General features: G+C 36.5%; 1 protein-coding gene and 1 long non-coding RNA gene across 3 annotated transcripts; one reads left to right on the top strand and one right to left on the bottom strand.

Moving 5' to 3' along the window:
• Positions 1 to 2,508: 2,508 nt before the first annotated feature.
• LOC128856009 (gamma-aminobutyric acid type B receptor subunit 2) lies at positions 2,509 to 20,822 on the bottom strand. Of its 2 annotated transcripts, none has more exons than XM_054091342.1 (16): positions 20,753 to 20,822; positions 19,177 to 19,332; positions 12,984 to 13,087; positions 12,437 to 12,918; positions 12,164 to 12,344; positions 11,889 to 12,107; positions 11,156 to 11,296; positions 9,960 to 10,114; positions 8,774 to 9,137; positions 8,387 to 8,497; positions 8,077 to 8,301; positions 6,250 to 6,583; positions 5,233 to 5,338; positions 4,834 to 5,167; positions 3,495 to 3,645; positions 2,509 to 3,434 (listed from the first exon to the last, which is right to left on the bottom strand). In XM_054091342.1, the coding sequence occupies exons 2-16, from the start codon at positions 19,319 to 19,321 to the stop codon at positions 2,830 to 2,832; spliced, it is 3,657 nt and encodes a 1,218-aa protein (XP_053947317.1). In that variant the 5' UTR covers positions 19,322 to 19,332; positions 20,753 to 20,822; the 3' UTR covers positions 2,509 to 2,829. The 2 variants fall into 2 exon arrangements, with proteins under 2 accessions (XP_053947317.1, XP_053947316.1); XM_054091341.1 differs by having other exon boundaries at positions 8,065 to 8,301.
• On the top strand, positions 6,009 to 14,220 carry LOC128856011 (uncharacterized). The gene is made up of 3 exons (XR_008453779.1): positions 6,009 to 6,140; positions 8,915 to 9,077; positions 14,146 to 14,220. It is a non-coding gene; the product is annotated as an uncharacterized LOC128856011 (long non-coding RNA).
• Positions 20,823 to 20,902: the final 80 nt, after the last annotated feature.

The raw sequence follows: 20,902 nt of genomic DNA on the forward strand, positions 1-20,902 counted from the left end.
TAGTAAACCAGGCATCTATCTATGAATGTATGGCCGCCGTAACTAAATGGGTGTCTGCGTAACTGGTATGCGGTAGGGCCCGTGCTCGAAACCCACTGTGGGGTTGAAACACCAAAACACGATCTGATATCAAAATCTGCGGAACGATATCTAGTATAACACCAATGCCATTATATATAAAAAAAAAACAAATAGAATTCTTGCGGTTTATAATTTGGACCTTAGTAAGGTGTAAGAAACATTCAAGGTGTATTAAATAAGACGAGATTGTTAACTCAGTACGGCTCCCTTTTAAGGGACTATTATTCCAAAAAATAAAAGCAAACGAATTAAAATTGGTAAAATTTTTGCTACGACAGCTCTGTCAAATTCACTCACAAATTGTTACATATATTTTGGTTGCACTTACTGGTGGTTGAGGAAGCTGCGAAATATAGAAGTTGAAAAGCAAGAGACCCCTTACTTTATCCTCTCCTGTTTACCGATTTGATTTCGAAATGCTACTAATGCGCGTCGACCACACAGGTGTTTTGGGGACCACCTTTTCACACCTTGGGAGAGTCGATTGTTTTATGCCGTTGGACGCATGTTTTCCAACATCAACGTGATTACAACAATGGCTTTGGAAGCTTTTGACTTCTTCTGAAGTCCTGACTCTTGCCGATGGTGAAGCAAGAGTTGCAATGTTATTTAATAGGTTGTGCAACCATCTGGTAACAGGACGATTGGTTCTGGGGAATAGTGCAATATAAATTATCCAAAGACTCGCACAACACATCTCCCAATTATCGGATGCCGTTGTGTGTAGTCGTATTAGATTTTACGGTGAACCAGAGGTGAAGTTACAGGACTTCAGATGTTCAACCCATTTGGCCCGCTTATGTTGATTTACCAGCTGCTTTATCCGAAAACCCCGGGATCGACTTGACGAATGCGGTTACGCTCGTTTTCTAAAATGTCTGCTTCTGCTGAGAAATTAGAACGAATTTCCTTGAGCTGTCCAACAGGTGTAAACAGCTGTGATCACTTTGAGGAAAGCGCGTTCGCTAACGCGCGATCTGTGGGAATGGAAAGAACGGAGAAGGGCTCAGCAGCATTGCACAGCGGTGCGGTATAAGGCGCCCCCTTCTTATCACCTGGCAACGTTCTCTTCATTTATCACTCTTATATCGTGATAACTGCATAACAGCGGGACCTGAGATGCGCTTTGTGATATTTATTCCAACAATTTTTGTTTGTTGGTAAAGACCTGATCCTTCGAGTCGGTTATCCTAGCACCACAAGTTGTCATGAGTATGAACTCAGGTTGCACCATGCCGCTCAGAGTAGCCAGCGATACGAACGTCCACACCAAGGATGTGCAGCGTCAGCAGCTAATTTAACGCATCACGCACCTGCGCACCAACATCCATCTACTAAACAGCATGTCGCCATACCTATTGAAGATGAAGCTGCAACTTGTGGAACACCACTTTGGATCACAATTTTGTGAATTAATTGCGTTACTGGTGATTGGACGGATGGATGAAATTTTCGCTTTCATTTGTCAGAAATCCCTGATTCCGAAACGGTCAAAATAGTGACGAAGCACACGGTTCGTTGACCGTGCGGCAATCACAGTGCTCTGTTATGCTGTTATAGTTGCTGGTTGATCTTCTAATTCTAATTATGCTCTGCGTGCTTTGGTGGGTGACACAGTTGTAAGTAATGATAGTTACCCCCTATATCGTCTTCGCTCTGTAGGGCATAACGGCAGAACGATACCTTAAAAGTTAAATAAAAGGTCAATTTTGGAATGTTGAGCACCCCAATTTTGTGAAATTCATAAAGCATGTCTATAAGTATGTTACAAAAGGAAGTGGAATGGCATCTCCACCAGATGGGAAGGCTTGCCAGTAACAATGAGGCGGTTTGGAGCATTTTTCATTTCCTATACACGAATTCCATCCTCTGTGATCCATTTAGCTGTGCCCATGAAAACGGACAACGAGTATATTTTACGACAGCAAAAGCATCACAGAGAGCTGAAACATCACCAGCAATACCGTTGACAAACTTCTTCGAGATATACGCAAGTGATTCATTTGCAATAACTTTGCTTTACTGAGAGATGCGAAGTTATTTCTCATGGAACGCCTCATCAAACAAATTCAAACGATGCAAATACGGACTACCTTTTGCTGGCAGCTGTACCTAAAGTGTGTCCGGCATTTGAAGGTACATACCCTCACGACACTAACCACCTATTCACGTGTTCCCTTAAACCTACTCATCTAGACTCCTTTCCCTCTCGTCCAACCCGGTCGAGATAGTAAGTTTCCTGGGCATACTGTTAGATGAGGCTGACGATGATTGAACTGCTGCAACAAGCACCTGGAAAAAGATCTATGTCACGGTAAAAGAAGTCGCATGGCATAATACAGCTAAATTTGATAAACTAAACTTCCGAACAAAATAAAAATTAATCCACTGCTTTAACAGTATAAAATTTGTGCACGACTATTCAAATCTTTATTTTAGGTATACGCACGTACATATTCACATATGTATTTACTTATATACAATTTTGAAAACAACCCAAGCAAGGAAAAAAGTGAAGTTAAATGTAATTTTATTTATTATTTAATTATATCGCATATATTATATTAGTACAATCGTCGTATGTGAGTAGGCAGATTCAAAATATTTTTTGTTTTTAAAACGTATTAGTTTTTCGTCAAACCATTTTTGCTCCTGCATGGCCGAGTTAAATTACATTTAAAATCGACTTCTACAGATCACTATTCGCGACAATTTGGTGACATTGATTAACCCATTCGTCCCGTCGTTTTAAAGATATTCCACAATATCGCATTTGATGGATATGTTCGGGCAGCTCTGGCCCACAACATTGCGACCACGATAGTTAGGACTCTTTTCAGTTAGTAACTTCCGGAATATGGGCAATATTGCCGTTTCGCCATCCAATAATTCCGTCTCGGAACTGGCACCATAGATCGACGATTCCACTTTATTTCGGTGCTTACGTTGCTTCTCAGGGGCCACATTAGGCGAGGAATGATGATGAGCAGCATGTTGTATATTCATCTTGTTGAGTTTACGCTGCTGAATGCACTGAGTGGTTGGGGGTGTTGGTTCACGCTCTCTCTCGCTATCAGTCTCGCTTTGGCATACTGTACCCTTCTGCGGTTTATGGCGATGTTTATTACGATTCTTTTCCGACACTGAACGCTGTATGGGCGATGTAGTCTGGTCATAAGGTATGATATGGCTGTGCTCCGAGCAACGTTGGGGACTCGCGTAGTTACGTGGTGACTGACGCGAATGCTGCTTGGCATGTGACAGTGTATGAGTGTCCCATAAATCGCTTTGAGAGACTACAAAGTTGGATTTTAGCGCATTGGTTCCACGGCGATTTTCTGATGCTGTCGGAGCTTAAAAAAAAGTGATTTTAAAATATGATGTAAATATTAGGAGACTGCTCATTTACTCACTCTTAATGATGTTATTGCTTTTCGGATACGGACCATGTGGACAAGTACCGTTCAAATCTGTATTTGAATTTGAAATGTTTGTTGACGAATTTTTATGATTGTGGGAATACTTTGCATTTGCCGTTATGGTCTGACTACCACTATCGTAGTGCTGTAACAAAACAAAAATTTTTTTGAGCCAAGAACTCATACTTAAACTTAAACATAATAAATTTCATATTAAAGTGAAATCCACTGTCCTCTCCTATATTTATTAAATCTATTAAGTATATATAAAATTATGAAAATATACCCTTTCATGAATATTTCTAAAGAAGTATCTTAAATTCGGGCGGGACTGAAGTCATATAAGGACGATATTTATAACTCTAAAATTATTTGGAAAAATTATATAAAATTGAGCAACAAATGCCTTGGCGCTTACATTCCTTGTTGATTGTTAGGCCGAGATCCTCCTTCGATTTGTGGCGTGCGTCTTGATGTTATTCCACAAATGGAATTGAGCAACAAATGCCTTGGCGCTTACATTCCTTGTTGATTGTTAGGCCGAGATCCTCCTTCGATTTGTGGCGTGCGTCTTGATGTTATTCCACAAATGGAGGGACCTACAGTTTACGCCGCCTCAGAAAGGCAGATGGTTTTTTATGAAGAGCTTTTTTCATGGCAGAAATATACTCGGAAGTTTACCATTACCCACCGAGGGCGATCGCTATTAGAAAAAATATTTTCTATAATTTCGGCATTTTCTACCCACAGCGTATTTCGAATCCGAGCACTTACGAATGATTGTCACGCATCAACCCATTCGGCTACGGCGGCAGAAAATTGGAAATTTAAAAATATGTATATCATTTAATATGAGTTATTATATTCTATGCATGAGTTACATAGAGGGGCGCGGACGGACGGCAATTAAAATTTTTTCTACGTTTCTTCATTATTTTTGAAAATATTTCCTCAAATTTAAATGTGAGCAATTTTTTCCTTATTTTAACAAGGCGCATTTATTGAAGGTCGTGGCACTAGACAAACAACAATGTTTTATACGTTTGATTGTTACGTCAAGGTATTGGCGAAATAGAAAACAGAAAAATTAGTTCGCTTTGTTTTATTCTGTGCTGACAGCTACATGGACACAGCGAAAGAAAAAAAAAAAAAACAAATCAGCTGATTTACCAACACCACCCTAATATATTCGCCTTGAATTTTAACCAATTTAAATTATTCACGAAATTTGAAAATTGTCGTTATGCGGGATGTATTCATGTTAACTTTGGCTACTTTTCCATGTAACTATGAATTGGTACAATTACATAATAATCTACCCCACACTTCTTACCTTAGATGCTACCGATTGTCGACGCTCCCGAAGCTGTGATTCATCACTTCGTTTTATGTTATTGCACTCAGATCTTTTTATAGGCGGAATGGGATCGGTTTGAGCCGAAACAGAGTTTCGTTTTTCTACCGGTCGTCGATAAGTGAGATCGTCATGTTTTACTGCCTGTAATGGTGGTTGTTGTTGTTGCAGTTGTTGTTGTAGTTGCTGTTGAATTGGCTGAATTGACTGAATTTGTGATTGCTTCTGATGTGAATGGGATCCGGCGACGGAGCCGACAGATTGAATCACACCATCCTGCATTTGAGTTAACGACTTCATGGACTTTTTTTTGCTAAATAAACGTCTCATGAGAATTTGTTCCAGCCTTCCAGAGCCTTCACATAAACAAATACTTACGGTGGTAATGATGGGGCGATTGTAGTGGATTGTACTGATACCATAGAACAATCCATTTCCACATGCGTAGAAGTCACACTGTCCACCGATGTCAGCTCGGTTACTTCTGTCAACCCAAATAAATATTAGTGATTCATAATGTAGTTTAATAGAAAAGTAAATATCGAATGCAATCTATAGGTAAATATTCGTAATATATATATGCACATATATATACCTAATTGGTGGTAACATCCTTTTAGGGTGCTTAACCGAGCTCATCCTCCTATTTGTGGCGTGCGTCCTGATGTCGTTCCACAAATGGAGGGATCGACTCTGAACGGCAGATGGTTTTTTTATGAGTAGCCTTTTCATGGCAGAAATGCAGTCGGAGGTTTTGCCATTGCCTATCGAGGGGCGACTACTATTAGAAAAACTTTTTCTATCATTTCGGTGTTTCATGTACGGATATTCGAACCTACGCACTTCCGAAAGGTAATTACGCACCAACCATTCGACCACGGCGGCCGCACTTTCAAAGAGTGAATTATTTAATTGGACATACCAGCCATGCTGGTAATTCCTTTCGCCCATACGCTTGTGCAACGGAGTAACTCGGTACTCATATCGACGTTGGCATAGAAATGGATAGTATTAGAAATGAGCAAATGTTAAAGCTCACATAAAAAGTACCGTATAGAATTATTCACTAATGACATCTAGGCGTCTCTTTTGAAACACCCTTTACAAGTAGGCACCGAGTACAAATTTTTGATTCTAACTGTAAGTATGTGAGCTGGTTGACAAAACAGTTTTTCTGACTAAAGTCAGGGTTTGCTTTCACAGAAATATTTAATATTTGTATACAAAAAATTGTAATGGCTAAAGCTTGCGTGATTTAACTATTGAACTCAGCTATTTAGTGTTTGGTAAGTTGAAAGTGCCAAATCGACTTAATTTGTTCGGGCCAGATATATAGGTATGTAAGTTACAATTATTCTCCATTCATTCCAATATTAATTACCAAATAATAGTTACCTGTTGTACTGGGCATTTCTCGACGCACTGGTGGGGCCGACAATCGAGCTGCTTCGTTCAGAATGGGCTCAGTGTCACCGCCGATACTACCCGTGCATGTGACGCCGTCAATCCACTTACGCGCTTCTGGGCCGAGTCTTCGTATAAGAGCTTGCAGCTCATTTTCTTTCTCCATAAGAATTTTTCGGAAACGACAATTTGTATTTTTCACATCACGCAGACGTTGTTCCAATTCACAGACGGAGGAATCTCGTCGATTCTTTGACATTGGACGCAAAGTAGCGCGCACACGCTTATCAACGACACCTTGTGGATTACGCTTCAGTTCAACCAACTATATAGCCAAGCGAAAAGGAAAATAATTTCAGAATTTTTTTTAATCGTAACAGTGCATATACAACGGGTTGTTTGCGGATATAAAGATTGAAAGTTTTGAAATTGTTGTAACTAGGCAAATAATAGTAATCAACACATGAAGCAAAAGCGATAGAATAATGTTAAGCGAGAATTCAGTCGACGAAACGAATTTGAAACAACACACATATAAATTGATGAAAATAAGTGCTATACACCAAAAATATTAAGCAATGTTTACACCGAGATCTAAAATAGGAGTTCTTGTATCCAAGAGAAAAAATCAACTTCCACTATTGTTGGCATAAAAATTTGACTATAGCTCACATACAAATGATCTAACTGCATTCCAAGAATATCAAGAGCCCAAAAAACTCTTAAAAAATAATAAGAATATCTCCAGTAATGCACTAATTTCAAGTTTTTGAATATAATTACTTAACCATAGCAAAACTATTTCCGGATCCGTTGATGACCAAATTCGAAAACTTGATCGCTGATCAAGATCGGAAAATGGCTAGGTGTTTAGCCGAACGTTTCCCATTGTGAGTGTGCGTCTTGACGTTGTTCAACAAATGAAGGAGCCTACAGTTCTATGAAGTATCCAAACGGCATGAGAAGCTTGTTCATGGCAGAAATGTGCTAGGAGTTTTGTCATTGTCTGCCAAGAGCCGACCGATATTGGTTAGAACTTTTCTATCTTTTTAAGTTTCATATCCAGGTAGGGTATTGAACCCGGGACTAACCGAATGGTAGGCGCGCACAAATATACTCAACTACAGAAGTTCTTATCAAAAGGAGAGGACCCTGGACGCAGGAACCAATTGTGGCCAATACACGCAAACGCGGCACAGATAAAGACATAGGAAGACGAGCCTATAGCATCAAGCTGGCTACAAATACGGTGGACACGGATGACTGTGAATAGAACTGGTCCATTTCATGTACGTCGTTCTGGGTCCTCCCGATGTAATGCAGAAAGTAGTTCCGGGAAGGGAGTCTCCCAAGAAGAGAAAGAGAGTCCCACTGAGGTCCCCCAATCCACGCAGTACATGGCGGTCGCGTAAGTGCGAAAGCACAAAAAAAGCTACAGAAATTCATAAGCTAAAAAATTAACTAAAGTATATTTTAAATTGTATACATGCAGTTATTCCTTTCTAGTTTAGATCGATATTAGGTCTGTGACCATGGGACAATGAAATACCTATGAAAAAAGTTCACAGCCCGTAAAACCATTTTAGAAATATTTTTATCACAGTCAAGATTTTTTGGTTCGGTGTAAATACAACTGTAGTTTTTAATTGCACTGCAATGTATTATTAAATATGGAATTTTTTCTTACAAATCTACATGTGTATAGCACATATTTTCCTCAGGCTATTCATAATTTTTTTTTACATATTATTTAAATCTAAAATTTGTACATAAAAAACAGCTACAAAAACTACAAAACTTCCTTACTACCAGTCTTACTTTCGGTACGAACACCAAACATAAAGTTGCTGTCGTACAAAAAATTATAAAAAATGAGAGTAAGACAAAAACTAAATCCTTGCGGTCGGAGAGAACCAACGAAATGGCGGCGCCGGCGATGCACGTGATGAAGACGTTATAAACAGAAAATCCAATATGTTTTGAATCATTTAAGGCGGGAATTGAGACATGACGCGTCTCCCAAGCAAGGAAAGCACCAAAAACCTTAAAAACCATAATAAAAGTTATTTGTTATTTCAAATACGAGTATCATTAAATTAAAATAAAATCGTCATGGAAGAAATCTTACCAATAATAGGCCCTTATAGGCATATATTATGCTAACAAATATCGTCATATGCTCTGATTGGCAGTATTCATTTTCTGGTATAACCAATACATCATCCATTGACTCATGATGCTAAATTTGTGAGGACAAGCATTTTCGAAGTAAATTAATTTTTAATTTTTAATTTTTTTAATTTTTTATGTCGGTAAATATACATATAATAATGCATTGGCGCATAATTACTTGTTTAGTCAAAGTTTACTCCAAATTTAGTAAAAAGCATATTCCATATTAATATGCACATTTTATAACTTATAAACATTATCTTTAGCTATATTTACATGCATACATATGTAAGTATATCTCTGTAATTATGGGCCAATACCAAATGTTCACATTACTTATTACCCTTGGCTCTAATTGTTTGGTATCGCGATAGAATGGATCGGCCACTTGCCACGTCGTTATAATGGCAACATCAATTACCAATAAAATACCCACAACCATAAACAACTGATAGTCCTTTATTACTTTTTTATTTAACTTCAGATCGGTAAATATGGAATGTACGCGCCAAGTTTTCGAAAACATCGCACCAAATGCCAGGCTGAATCCTGCCATAAGTATCCAGGCTCTCGCTGTGCATATGAAGGGAAATGCTGCCACACTACTCAATGTGGTGTCTAAGCCCAAAAAAATTACGCTCATATAGGTGAGCATGCATCCAATTATTATGAGATTGTTAAGATGTGGACTTGACATTTTTATATATCTGCAATAATAAACATAAACAAAAATAAACATAAATAATCACAAAGTGATCTACAGTACAGATACACGATTCAACCATTAAAGGTTAGTAAGCAGCTCTAACGCGCCCACTTCACAAATCGACTCCCTTATTTGAAAACAAAAGAAAAACTTATAAATTTAATTACTATAAGTATATATGGCCGACAACACTGTTTCCGTTTTGGCGCCTTGCTTTGTAATTATTCGTTGAAAATCATTTATCTGATTGCAATTTAATAGAATATAAAGGAGGTCAAGAAAACAAATTTTTGTATCTTAGAGTAACATACGTTTTGACCTTATTCCGGTAACGGGTTGTGATCCTTGATCAGGCCACATAAGTATAAGTAAATAAGTAAGAGTACGTTTCGAACAGACTTCATACTTTTTACAATTTTATGGTATACTCGTATATGCACTCTTTTTTAGAACCTTATAAAGGCTCAATGATGGCTTCAGCGTAAACAGTAACTTTGTCGTTGTCCTATATTAATATTTTAATTCCGTTGATAAAATTTTTAAACATTTGCATGCAGTTTTTAAGATTAAACTCTTCTTTACTTGATTTAATTTTTTGAAAAAAAACTAATTTTATTCATAGAAACTTGGTTTTTAAGATATTTTCAAACCGGTTCAGCTTACGTAAATCTTAAAAATTTTCCGAAATATTATAGTTTGGTATTAAAAAATTAATTTTATAATTCCCATGGAAAACCGTAGCTTCTGAGACATCTTAATATACATATATTTAAGTATGTAAATATATGTATATAAGAACATAAATGTTTGAATTTGAACTTACCTTTGATTTCGATACTTTATATTGAAAGCCAAAAAGACGCAGGCCACTATGATACCAAACACAGATGCACTGGCTGATACTATGTAGATGGTTAGGTTCACCTGGCTGTGCTCAATGTAGATTAACGTACGATCCTTGGGAGGAGTTTTCCCTACCTAAATAATGTACAAATATACAATTCAATACTTAAGCAAATAAAGCACACATTGACGAACATTAATTGCTACTTGTGTAACGGACATCAAAATAGAGTCTATGAGAAAAAAGGTTATCACAGTTTTGTTTCGGCTGCAATTTGGTTTAAGCTAATTTGGGTCCATTCTTATTAATAAACTAAACCTTTCTAATTAATATTAATTATTTGATTTCAATTAGTTATTATTTGGATAGACTTATTTATAGGCGGGATTGATCCGGCCTTTGGGTATTGGTTAGGCCTCGACTTTAAATTTAATTTGGTCAAGTCGTAAAGATTTTGTATATGTTCTATTTTTACATTTCAACCCAAGTTTCCTCTTAAAGTTTTGAATTCAACGCTAACTACTCAGTGATGTACTTAATTCACATCTCGTGGGGTCATTTCCTTAATTTGAAGGAGGTTAAGGTATAAAAACTTTGTTTTTGTTATTTTCAAGACTATAAATATCTCAAAAATATTGTGAAAGTTTTCAAGTCGATCGGAGCAAAATTGACGAAGTTGTGCTCCATGCCGAGATTTTATATCTGCTCAATCTTAAAGCCTTTTTATGAAAGCATTATTTTTTAAATCCGTTTAGGTAGGTAGGTAGGTAGGCGAAATGGCAGAAGTACCAGCTGGCACTCCCAAATTAGCACTAAAGCGCCGTTTCGATATCATTTTGAGACCTCCAACGGGCAGATAAGTAAGTCTAGTTTTCCTGCCTGAGTACCAATCGTCCAATGAGCGGTAAACACAGCGAGTTTGGAAATTTAATGGCGAGGAGTCCTGTGTACGCCATAACTCCAAATCTACTAAGCCAATCGATTAGCTCAGGGTTTTTAACTTAATAAACCAGGTATGAGAGCTTTTTATTTTATTTTTAATAATTAATAATTATTAAAAAAATGCTTAAAAATATTCCTTGCTCCGGAACTAACTCATGTCAATCACACATACCTTCAAACACATATGTATATGCTGTTACTCTGTACAGAATTTTTCATTTTCAATAGCTTACCCATCTCACTGGTTTTCCCAGCGTTAAATCCAAATGACTTAATTGCGAGTGATATTCACCGATCTTCTCTGCTTGACCCAATTGGAATTGGTTAATTAGAATGTTGGCCTTGCGTTCATTGTTGTAAAATCGTACGGGACCCTAAGAATTGATAAAAAGAAAGTAGACTTATAGTAATGTTGAAAACATGCAACTTTTAGTGCTAATGTATTGCTTTCTCTCGACTGGGACACCTATGTAATTCGTATTCCCGTACCCATCTCAAACCGAAAGATATGAAAAACTCGATATTCCGAAAAATTTCAATACTTTTAAAACTGAATTAAAAAAAAAAAACGAAAACCAATTCAATTCAATCCTCATTCCTCAATTCCATTGCTTGCTTCCAATTAAAATTAGGAGGGAACAACAGAACAAAAGTCCGAAACTAAAACCATCCAAGAAAACCAAGCCTAATGGACGTTCCATTATTGGCAACGTAACTAATTACATTGAAATTATTGACTTTATGCAATACAAAAATAGATAAAGAAGTTACTAGTTCCGAATCAAGTTTTAACTCTCTGTGTTACGGATTGAAATTAAAAAATATGCTTAATTTTCTACAAATGCCAAAATCTATTAATAATTAAAAAATTAAAATTAATTAAAAAAACATCATTTTTTTTACTAACTGCTTTTTAAAGGATACCGAAACTTTTATATCGCTCCTCAGTCTTCTGATCGGCCTTACCGTAACTCCTTCAAATGAAGTGTTCCTAAGTGCTTCCAGAAAGACAAGCTCCCAATCTTTTACACGATAATCGAAGTGCGTTAGGAAATCTTCACGCTTTTGAGCGACATATTGAATAGCGAGAGCAGCTGCCCAGATTCCATCATAAGTGTATCCATGAAAGCGGGAGTACTCGGTGCCTCGCAAGCTGTCATATTCCGAAAGATACTCATCGGGTGTCTAAATTTTAAAATAAAATTTAATAGAACCTCTATTGAATGTTAGGGGGAATTTACAATTCCAGCAATGGTTATATCGCCACTGGTCGACAAAGGCAACAAGTCTACGAGTATTGTTCCTTCTAGTGCGATTGAAATCTCATCCACAGTGCACTCAGTGTCGAGTGTTGCATTCCACCACTCAGTCGAATAGGTGGCCATTATTAGCCACTGATAAGCACGACCAAACATTTCCAGTCTAAGGCAAATCAAAAAGATTACAAGATTTAGTAGTCGTATGTACATACTTACATGCATACATATGTATATGGGGCTTTCCCTCTTTCTTACCTATAAGCTTCACAAAAAACTTTCCGCGCATAATGTTCATTAAAATTGCCCAAAATAATGCGAACATCCTTTTCCCGCAATTTCTTCAGTGGTTCGTTGACGTCATTGACGAAACTTTGTGTTTCGACTACTTCTAGCTGCATAGAATCCAGATCGGCCACCATATGATTATGTGGTAACGAGTAACGCGGTTCATTCTGGTACAAAGTGCCTACCCGCGTCCAATTGAATTCCTTTAGCAAAGCTAGACGTGGTGCATTAAAAGCATTCTCCGATGGAACGACACGAAAAAAGTTGGGAAATGCATCCTTCGTAAACATGGGATGTGTATCGGCGTAAGACAGTTGCGTGAGGTGCCAATGCTTGCTGGCCTTTGCTATGGGATCGGTAACATGCGTGCAGGCAGCACCGAAGAGCATTAACTTATTTGGGCCAGAATGCATCATATCGAAAAAAGACTTGACCCCAACGGCTGCATTGCACTGCAAAATCGTAAAAAAATTATTTTAGCAAAAAAATATCAAATACTACATATATATGGAGTTACCTCGGTGTCATTCCACCACATGTGTAGCCGGTAATTAACCAAAATTGTAGGGTGTTCGTTCACATGAGAAAGCGCCAATTTAACGCTAGGCATTACTCCACGTCCTTAGTGTGAGGAAATAACAAAAAATAAACAAAATAGCTTAAAAATACATATCTGTTCATTATATAGTACAGCATATTCAAAAAAAAGAACTACTCATATTAAATAAAATCAGAAAAAAATCAAGGTTGTTCAATAAGTTTTTCGGTTCGATGAGAAAAACACAATTTTATGGTTTGAAATGCACTTTATTATTCAGCATAGTCTCCCTAAACATCAATGAACTTGTTGAAACGAGATTCCAATTTTAGAATTCCGTTCCTGAAGTGAGAATCTGGAAGGGCTGCAAAATATGCTTCCACAACTGTTATGACCTCATCATTTGATGAAAAACGCTTTCCACGCATGAATTTTTTTTAGGTCTAGAAACAGGTAGAAGCCGTTAGGGTTCAAACCTGGTGAATAAGGTAGATGCTCCGAAATTTAATTCATGGCTCATAGTCATTGTCAAAACGCTCTTATGACATGCTGCATTGTCCTGATATAAAATTTGTTTTGTTCTTTTGCAAACTGGATCTTTTTCACGAATCTTTCGCATCCCAAAAACCCCACTCTTTAGCCTCTTATTTTGATATAAATCCATTTTATCCTTTCGAAAACACTCTAAATGTTGCTGAGAAATTCGCATTCGAATGTGTGTTTGTTCCATTGTTAGCGACGATTTTCCAATACGATATGCTGGATTTTTTTCTACGCTTTCTGGTGTTGCTGCTGTTTTTCGGCGTCCTTGACGTGGATCGTCTTCAAGGCTTGTACGACTACGTTTAAATTCAGCAACCCATCTTTCTACCGTACTACTTATACACTTTCTACATTTTTTCATACATTTCCTTTGCTTTGAAAAAAATATAAAAAAATTAGGCAAGTAGCAACGCCCGCTCTTATCGAAGAGCAAAACTTATTGAGCAACCTGAATGCGCCCACATATGTATTATAGACATTCTTTACTTATGTGCCTGTAAATATGTGACATAAGTGCATAGAGTAAGTCTCTTGTAACTTTTAACTTCAGTTTTAGATATATTTGAAAACATTTATATTAATTTTTAACAATTTCTAGGCTTAGCTGGTTACTGGTTTAATAAAGAAGCACTCGAAATGCTATACATACAAATAATTTTTATTTCAATTACCTTTTTTTTTTTTTTTTTTTTTTTTTTTAACGTTTTATTTGTTTATTGAATCTGCCTTTTCAAAGGCCTCACAATAAGTATTCAAATCTTAGAACTAAAAAGAAAAATTTTATTTTATCTCATTTTCTACAATAAATAATTATCAAATGGCCCTCTACTCATCGGGGTGGTAGGTCATTTCTTCGAAGCCTGGTCGTATGTTGCGTACTCAGGAGTTGACGTGCGAACGGGTTCGGGTGATCTTGCAATTTCAACTGATAGTTTTCACGAACTTTTTTGAATACTTCCTTCACCATCGGTACATCTAGGTCCCTATGGATGTTGTCGTTTCTTATATACCACGGCGCTCCAGTTATGGTTCTTAAAATTTTCGACTGTGCTCTCTGTATAAGATCGATACTGGAACTGCTGGCCGTTCCCCACAATTGGATTCCATAAGTCCAAATTGGTTTCAAAATTGCCTTGTACAAGAGGACTTTACAGTCAAGGCTCAATCTTGATTGCTCATTAATTAGCCAGTGAAGGTTTGAAGCTTTGATTCTCATATTAAGCCGCTTTGCCTCGATGTGGCGTCTCCATGTTAAACGCCTATCTAGGTGAACGCCAAGGTATGTGACGTGATCAGACTGTGGTATGCATACGTTGTTAAGGGTAACCGAGGGACAGTCTCCTCTTCTAAGCGAAAATGTGACATGTTTACTTTTTATTTCGTTCACTTTTATTCTCCATTTTTTCAGCCACTTTTCTAAAAGTCTGAGATATTTATTTAGCTCTCCAGATGCCAGAGACGGATCATTTTGAGAACTAAGCACAGCGGTGTCGTCAGCGAATGTAGATATAGTCAAACTATCGCACTCGGGCAGATCAGAAGTATAAATTAAATACAAAATTGGGCCTAGTACACTGCCTTGAGGGACACCAGCTTCAATTTCATATTCATGAGACACATAATCGTTGCATTTTACTCTGAATTGTCTGTTTGTTAAGTACGACTCCAGAACTTTGTGTGTAATAGGTGGCAAACAGCGTTTTATTTTATGTATGAGACCCTCATGCCAAACTTTGTCAAATGCCTGTGCCACATCTATAAAAATTGCTGAACAGTATTTTTTAAGTTCAAAACATTTTCTTATTTCCGCAGTTAACCGATTTACTTGCTCGATTGTCCCATGTTGTTCTCGAAAACCAAACTGATGTGGAGGGATTATATTACGTTCGTTTAAAATCGGCATCATTTTGTTTCTCAAAACTTTTTCAAATAATTTTGACAAACACGGCAACAAACTGATTGGTCGATAGGACGATGGCACATTTAAGTCTTTGCCCGGCTTAGGAATCATTATTATTAAAGACGTTTTCCAGCTCTTTGGAAAAATGCCTACCTCGATGATTGCATTAAATATTACAGACAGCACAATTATAGCGACTTGTGGTATATTTTTTATCATTAATGGTGTTATTGCGTCATAACCTGGCGCCTTTTTCACCTTAAGATTTTTGTTAATAACTGCCTGAATATCTTCAGGAGCTATGTTGATTGGTTCTGAGTTTAACGATGCGTTGCCACTACTTTCTTCTAGTATTTGTTCATTTGCAGAAGAATTTGGTTGGAAAACATTACTCAGATGATCGGCGAATATCGACGCTTTATCTTCAGCGCTACGAGCCCATGTACCGTCAGATTTTCTTAGGGGGCTTTGTACTTCTACTGGCGTCTTAATGGTCTTAGCTGCTTTCCATATAGAAAAATTTGTGTGCTTTGTATTGGATAAGCTCTCAATATAGTTTTTGTTTTTACGATCTTCGTCCAAGTGAAGTGCACATCGCAGTTTTCTATTTGCAGCAGACAGCCTTTGCTTAGCACCAGGGGATCTGTTTTGTTGCCATTCTCTTCTTAACCTTCTTTTTTCCAGTAGTAGTCCTTCAATTTCAGAGTTGGAAACATTTGTGGCAAATTTTGGACTTAATTGGTATTTAGAGTGATCTAAAGCTGATGTCATCACAAACGTGAAGTCATCAACAGATTTTTCAATTTCAGCCTCGCTATGAACTACAGGATTTGTGTTAATGTGGCTGCTAATAAATTTTTTGTACTTCAACCAGTTTGTTTTATATTTAGAGTCAATTGCAGAGCCAGGTATATTAGCGTAATAGGTTAATATTACTGGGGAATGATCTGATGATAAATCATACGACGTTTCTGTAGTGACTGAGTTTCGATTTATATTTCTCGATATAGCAAAATCTATGAGGTCAGGAACTTTTTTAGGATCAGAGGGCCAATAGGTGGGATGTCCGGGAGATATGACATCCAATTCGTTTTTTCGATCAATTAAAGTCTTATATAACTGCCTACCTTTGGGATTCACTAATCGAGAGCCCCAATACGTGTGTTTTGCATTATAGTCTCCACAAGCTAGAAAACGTTTCCCCAATCTGCTAAAATATTCCTCAAACTGCTCTTTTGTAACAGCAAATCTTGGTGGACAATAAACTGAGCTAATTGTTAAATCACCATATCCGACCTCAAGGTGAATGGATATTGCCTGCAGATAGTCTTTTGCAAATGCATCTAAAACGTAGTGTCGTATTCTATTCTTTATTAGGATGCCTGTACCGCCATGTGCTTTACCATCGGGGTGATTTGTAAAATGGAACATATATCCAGGAATATTAAAATTATATCTATTTGTGAGATGAGTCTCAGATATCAACATTATGTCAATACCATTTTTTTGTAAAAAATGGCAAACTTCTATTTTATTTTGGTTTAAACCATTTGCGTTCCAAAAAGCCATTTTTAAATAACTCATTTCTTTGCCAATAGTATTTGAAGCATTTGGTTCTGCGTTCTCACAAGCTCTTGAAGAGTATTTTGCATGGAAGACATAATGCTGGTAATATTCTGGTTAAAAGCGTTCATATTTTGGGTGAGTGTATACATTATACCCTCCAAACCTCCAAAATTCTGGGGAGCACTAGCTTGTTGGGTACCTGATTTTACAATATTGGCATATGAGATGGCTCCTGACTGGAGTGGAATTTCTTGATTTTGTTGCTGAATTTTTCCTCCGATACCAGAAACTGTAACGCTTGTAGGTCTGGTAGATGTTGCTACTTCTGTGTTTCTAAATTCAACAATTTCTCCTCTCGCTTGCTGCTTTCTCTCGTTTAACCTTTTCAACAAGTCTTTATAAACGGGGCACCCTCGATAGTTTGCAGTGTGATCACCACCGCAGTTTCCGCATTTTCTACTTAGGCCTTCTTTAGCTGCAGTGCATTCGTTAGAACCATGCTGATTACCACATGCAACACACACTACAGGTAGTGTACAGTAATTCTTTGTATGGCCAAATTCTTGGCAATTTCCGCACTGTACAGGCCCATTACGCTTGAGGGGCTCCTCCACGTGTATTCTTCGATTTAATAAATATCTCAAGGAATAAATGGGATGCGTTTCATTCCCTTTCAACTTCCTTGTGTCAGGCTCCAACTCAACCTTGAACATTGGTTGTGGAATTTTATTTTTGTTAAAAATGTTAACGACGCTCTTGGTTTTATACCCGAGCTCTTCCAGGGCCTCTTTGATTTCTTTGGAGTCCACAGTGTGCTCAATACCTTTAAAAACAACTGAAAGTCCCTTGCTACTTTTCAATTGGTAAGTATAAAAATTTTTATTGCTTTCCTCCAATAGTTTCGAAATTTTCCTATAGTCAACCTCGTTGTATATGACTATTTTAGTTTCATGGATATGACCTTTTCTTATCGGAACAATGTGGAAATTATTTTTCCCAACTGTATCAATAATTTGTTTCACCAAATTATTAGAACTATGTTCACGAAGGAATATTGGCGGTGGTTTAAGTGATTTTTTATTTTCATTCACATCTACAACTTTATCATTGTTGTCTTCACTTAAAATAGCAAACCTGTTGCTATTATTATTGGTACTGCCTTCGACTACCTTTTGTTTTTTCATAGTTGGAACTTGTTTTTCAGGGCTTAGATTTCTTTTATTTATGTTGATGTAACGTAGTATACCAGATTGAACCTTTGGTATTGCACCCTTTGATTTATTGGTATTATCGATACTTAATTTCTCACTTGTTATGCTCTTCTCTGTTTTTTGCTGTATATTTATTTCTTTATTTTTAGACACCGTTGTTGTAGTTGTTTGTGTGTTTTTATTCCCATTGATTTGTGTAATGTCCAAACACTGTTTTTGCATGATTTCGTGCGTTGATTGTAATTCTGTTTCTTTTTCACATAACAGTAACGCGGGAGAACAAGAGCGTGTTCTAGCTGGTTTTACCGTTAAATAATTTTTATTGATATTCGTATCACTTTGATTTTTTTGCAATTCTTGGGAATTTAGAAATATATATGCATTTCTGCCGTTCGTACTGAGCCTAGTAGTCTCCTCTTGAGAAGACATATGCTCCACTTTTCACTATATATTTGTTTTTTTTTTTTTTTTTGTTTTTTTGTTTTTTTTTTTTTTTTGTAGTAATATATGAACAATTGTTTGATTTTATTTATTCGCTGATAACTTTATCCGGCCACTCTAATTAACTATAATGTGCAGGAGTTCACAAAACTTTTGCATATTTTTAGGCCGAGCTTATTAAGCTGGCTGAGTTCAGAAAGTAACTGCGTTTTGTGACTCAGCTGCTTTCTTCTTTGTTGATTTAATTATTTATTTTGTTGTTGTTGTATCTGCTTCACTTCAAGCGCCAAATGATTAAAACAGCAAGAAATGCTTGTCTATTCGATATTTTCACCAAACTTCACACACTACCGAATGAGGATTCTTTCACCATTCGAATTAGTACAAACTTTGTGAAATTTTTTCACTTTAGACACAGTGATTTTAAAATGTTTAATTATTCGCTTAAATGTTCACTTGCTCGACGTTCTAAGGTTGCCACGCTATTCTAGTTGAAGTCGATTTCAATTACCTGTATCGGAGTTTTCCACACCATCCCCGTATGGAAAGAAGCCAGCAATATAAACATCCGAACGCTTCGCAGTTCTTCCATTACTAAAATATATCAATCCTAAGAGACACAAACAAGCGTACAACGTCTTATTCTTCCATGTCATTTTCGTAAGCCCTTAAAAAATTAATATAGAGACATACATACATATTTCAAGTAAACATTTTATTTATATTATTATACATCCTTTACAATTGCAGGTGTATTTTATATTTTTATATTATGCGACAATTTTAATGAGAATAGTCCTAATTTTTATACGAAGATGTTATTTTAAAAGTTGGAATTGACTTAGACCAATTTCAAAATTAACTGAATGCCGCCATAAATGGCCAACAATAAATAAATATATGTTTTATTTGAAACTTTAACTAACTAATCTTTAATTAATTAATCACCTACTCTGCCAGAAATCAAAATAGATTAACGAAACCAACGCAAGGCTGAGTCTTGTCGAGTGGAATCTATGATCCCGAGTGGAGTGAACAAGGAAAAGAACCAACTGGTCTAGTAGCGGTGTTTAGTGAAAGTATCTTAACTTTTCCGTATATTTTTGGTATTCCTCTTATAGGTGAAAGATCCAAAACACGGAATTTAGAATCATCTGAAGAAGTTTTATAGAACATTTTATAAGGTTAATTTTTCAAGAATCTCAACCATTATATTCACAGCCAAGATACAGATTTACCACGGTATTTTTTACTTGTTGTACAGTCTTCTAGTGATTTTGTTGAAATAAAATTCAGCTCCGACATTCGTTCTATCAAAAATGGATTTCTTCATCTACATTTTTCTATAAATTCATAATATGTTAATGATGATGAAACGAACTGCAGGTTTTGTGGTTGTGTAGAGCAAACGTGAAACATTTCGGATATGACTGTCCACACATTATAAAGAAACACTGCTCTTGTGGCTCATTCACTAGACTTAGCTCCATTCAATTACCACTTACATATGTATAGGTATACATTGATGGAACACAAAACATGCAACACCTCGTTTTTTAAGAAAGACAAGACTTGCACAAATTACCTGAGAAATAGTAAAAGTGTATATCTTACAATGGCCAATACTGTAAATAAATATGTTAGTTTTACCATTAAAGTGAACCGCAAACAGAATTACCAGCTGGCACTTTCTCAATTATTGTTTTCATTTAGTTTCTATGCTAAATATCTATTGCTCTTCTCAGTTATGCATTATTATTATGATATTATATATCGAGCTGAAGGTCCTGGCAGCCAGTGCTCCTTTTTTTACATGTAAGAATAATTGTATTATTATTTCACATTTGTAAGGAAATAAATAAATGTTATTATTATATGTGCATGTGTATGTATATTTATATATTTTTATAACCTTATCCTTTAAAAAATTTTCAGAAAAGTTGCAATGGGGTAAATTATATAAATTAAGCCTTTTTGAGATCTTTACATACGTATGTGCATGTTTTGCCATTTAAAACACAAAAAAATCATATTTGGTTTAAAAAATTAACATTAGGCTCAGATACTCTTTAAACAGGTTCACTCACAATTTATTTTGTTTAAGAAAATCTAGCAATTTTAACATTTTACTTCGAAGGAAACTTTACTACATGACGGATAAATGAAAATGTGTGTATACTTTTCATCTGACAGCCATCGACAAGGATATTCTGTCGTGGAAAACGCATGCGCAGGAT

The sequence above is a fragment of the Anastrepha ludens genome, chromosome 2, assembly GCF_028408465.1.
Source record: "Anastrepha ludens isolate Willacy chromosome 2, idAnaLude1.1, whole genome shotgun sequence".
NCBI classification, from domain to species: Eukaryota; Metazoa; Arthropoda; class Insecta; order Diptera; family Tephritidae; genus Anastrepha; species Anastrepha ludens.

Bases quoted from the DNA above. Each gene is read 5' to 3' on its own strand.
- LOC128856009 (XM_054091341.1), bottom strand. From the start codon at position 19,321: ATGACATGGAAGAATAAGACGTTGTACGCTTGTTTGTGTCTCTTAGGA. The intron at 8,302-8,386 runs GTAAGATTTCTT...ATGGTTTTTAAG, and splicing joins CCTATAAGGGCCTATTATTG to GTTTTTGGTGCTTTCCTTGC. The intron at 5,339-6,249 runs GTAACTATTATT...TTGGGTTGACAG, and splicing joins AGAAATGCCCAGTACAACAG to AAGTAACCGAGCTGACATCG.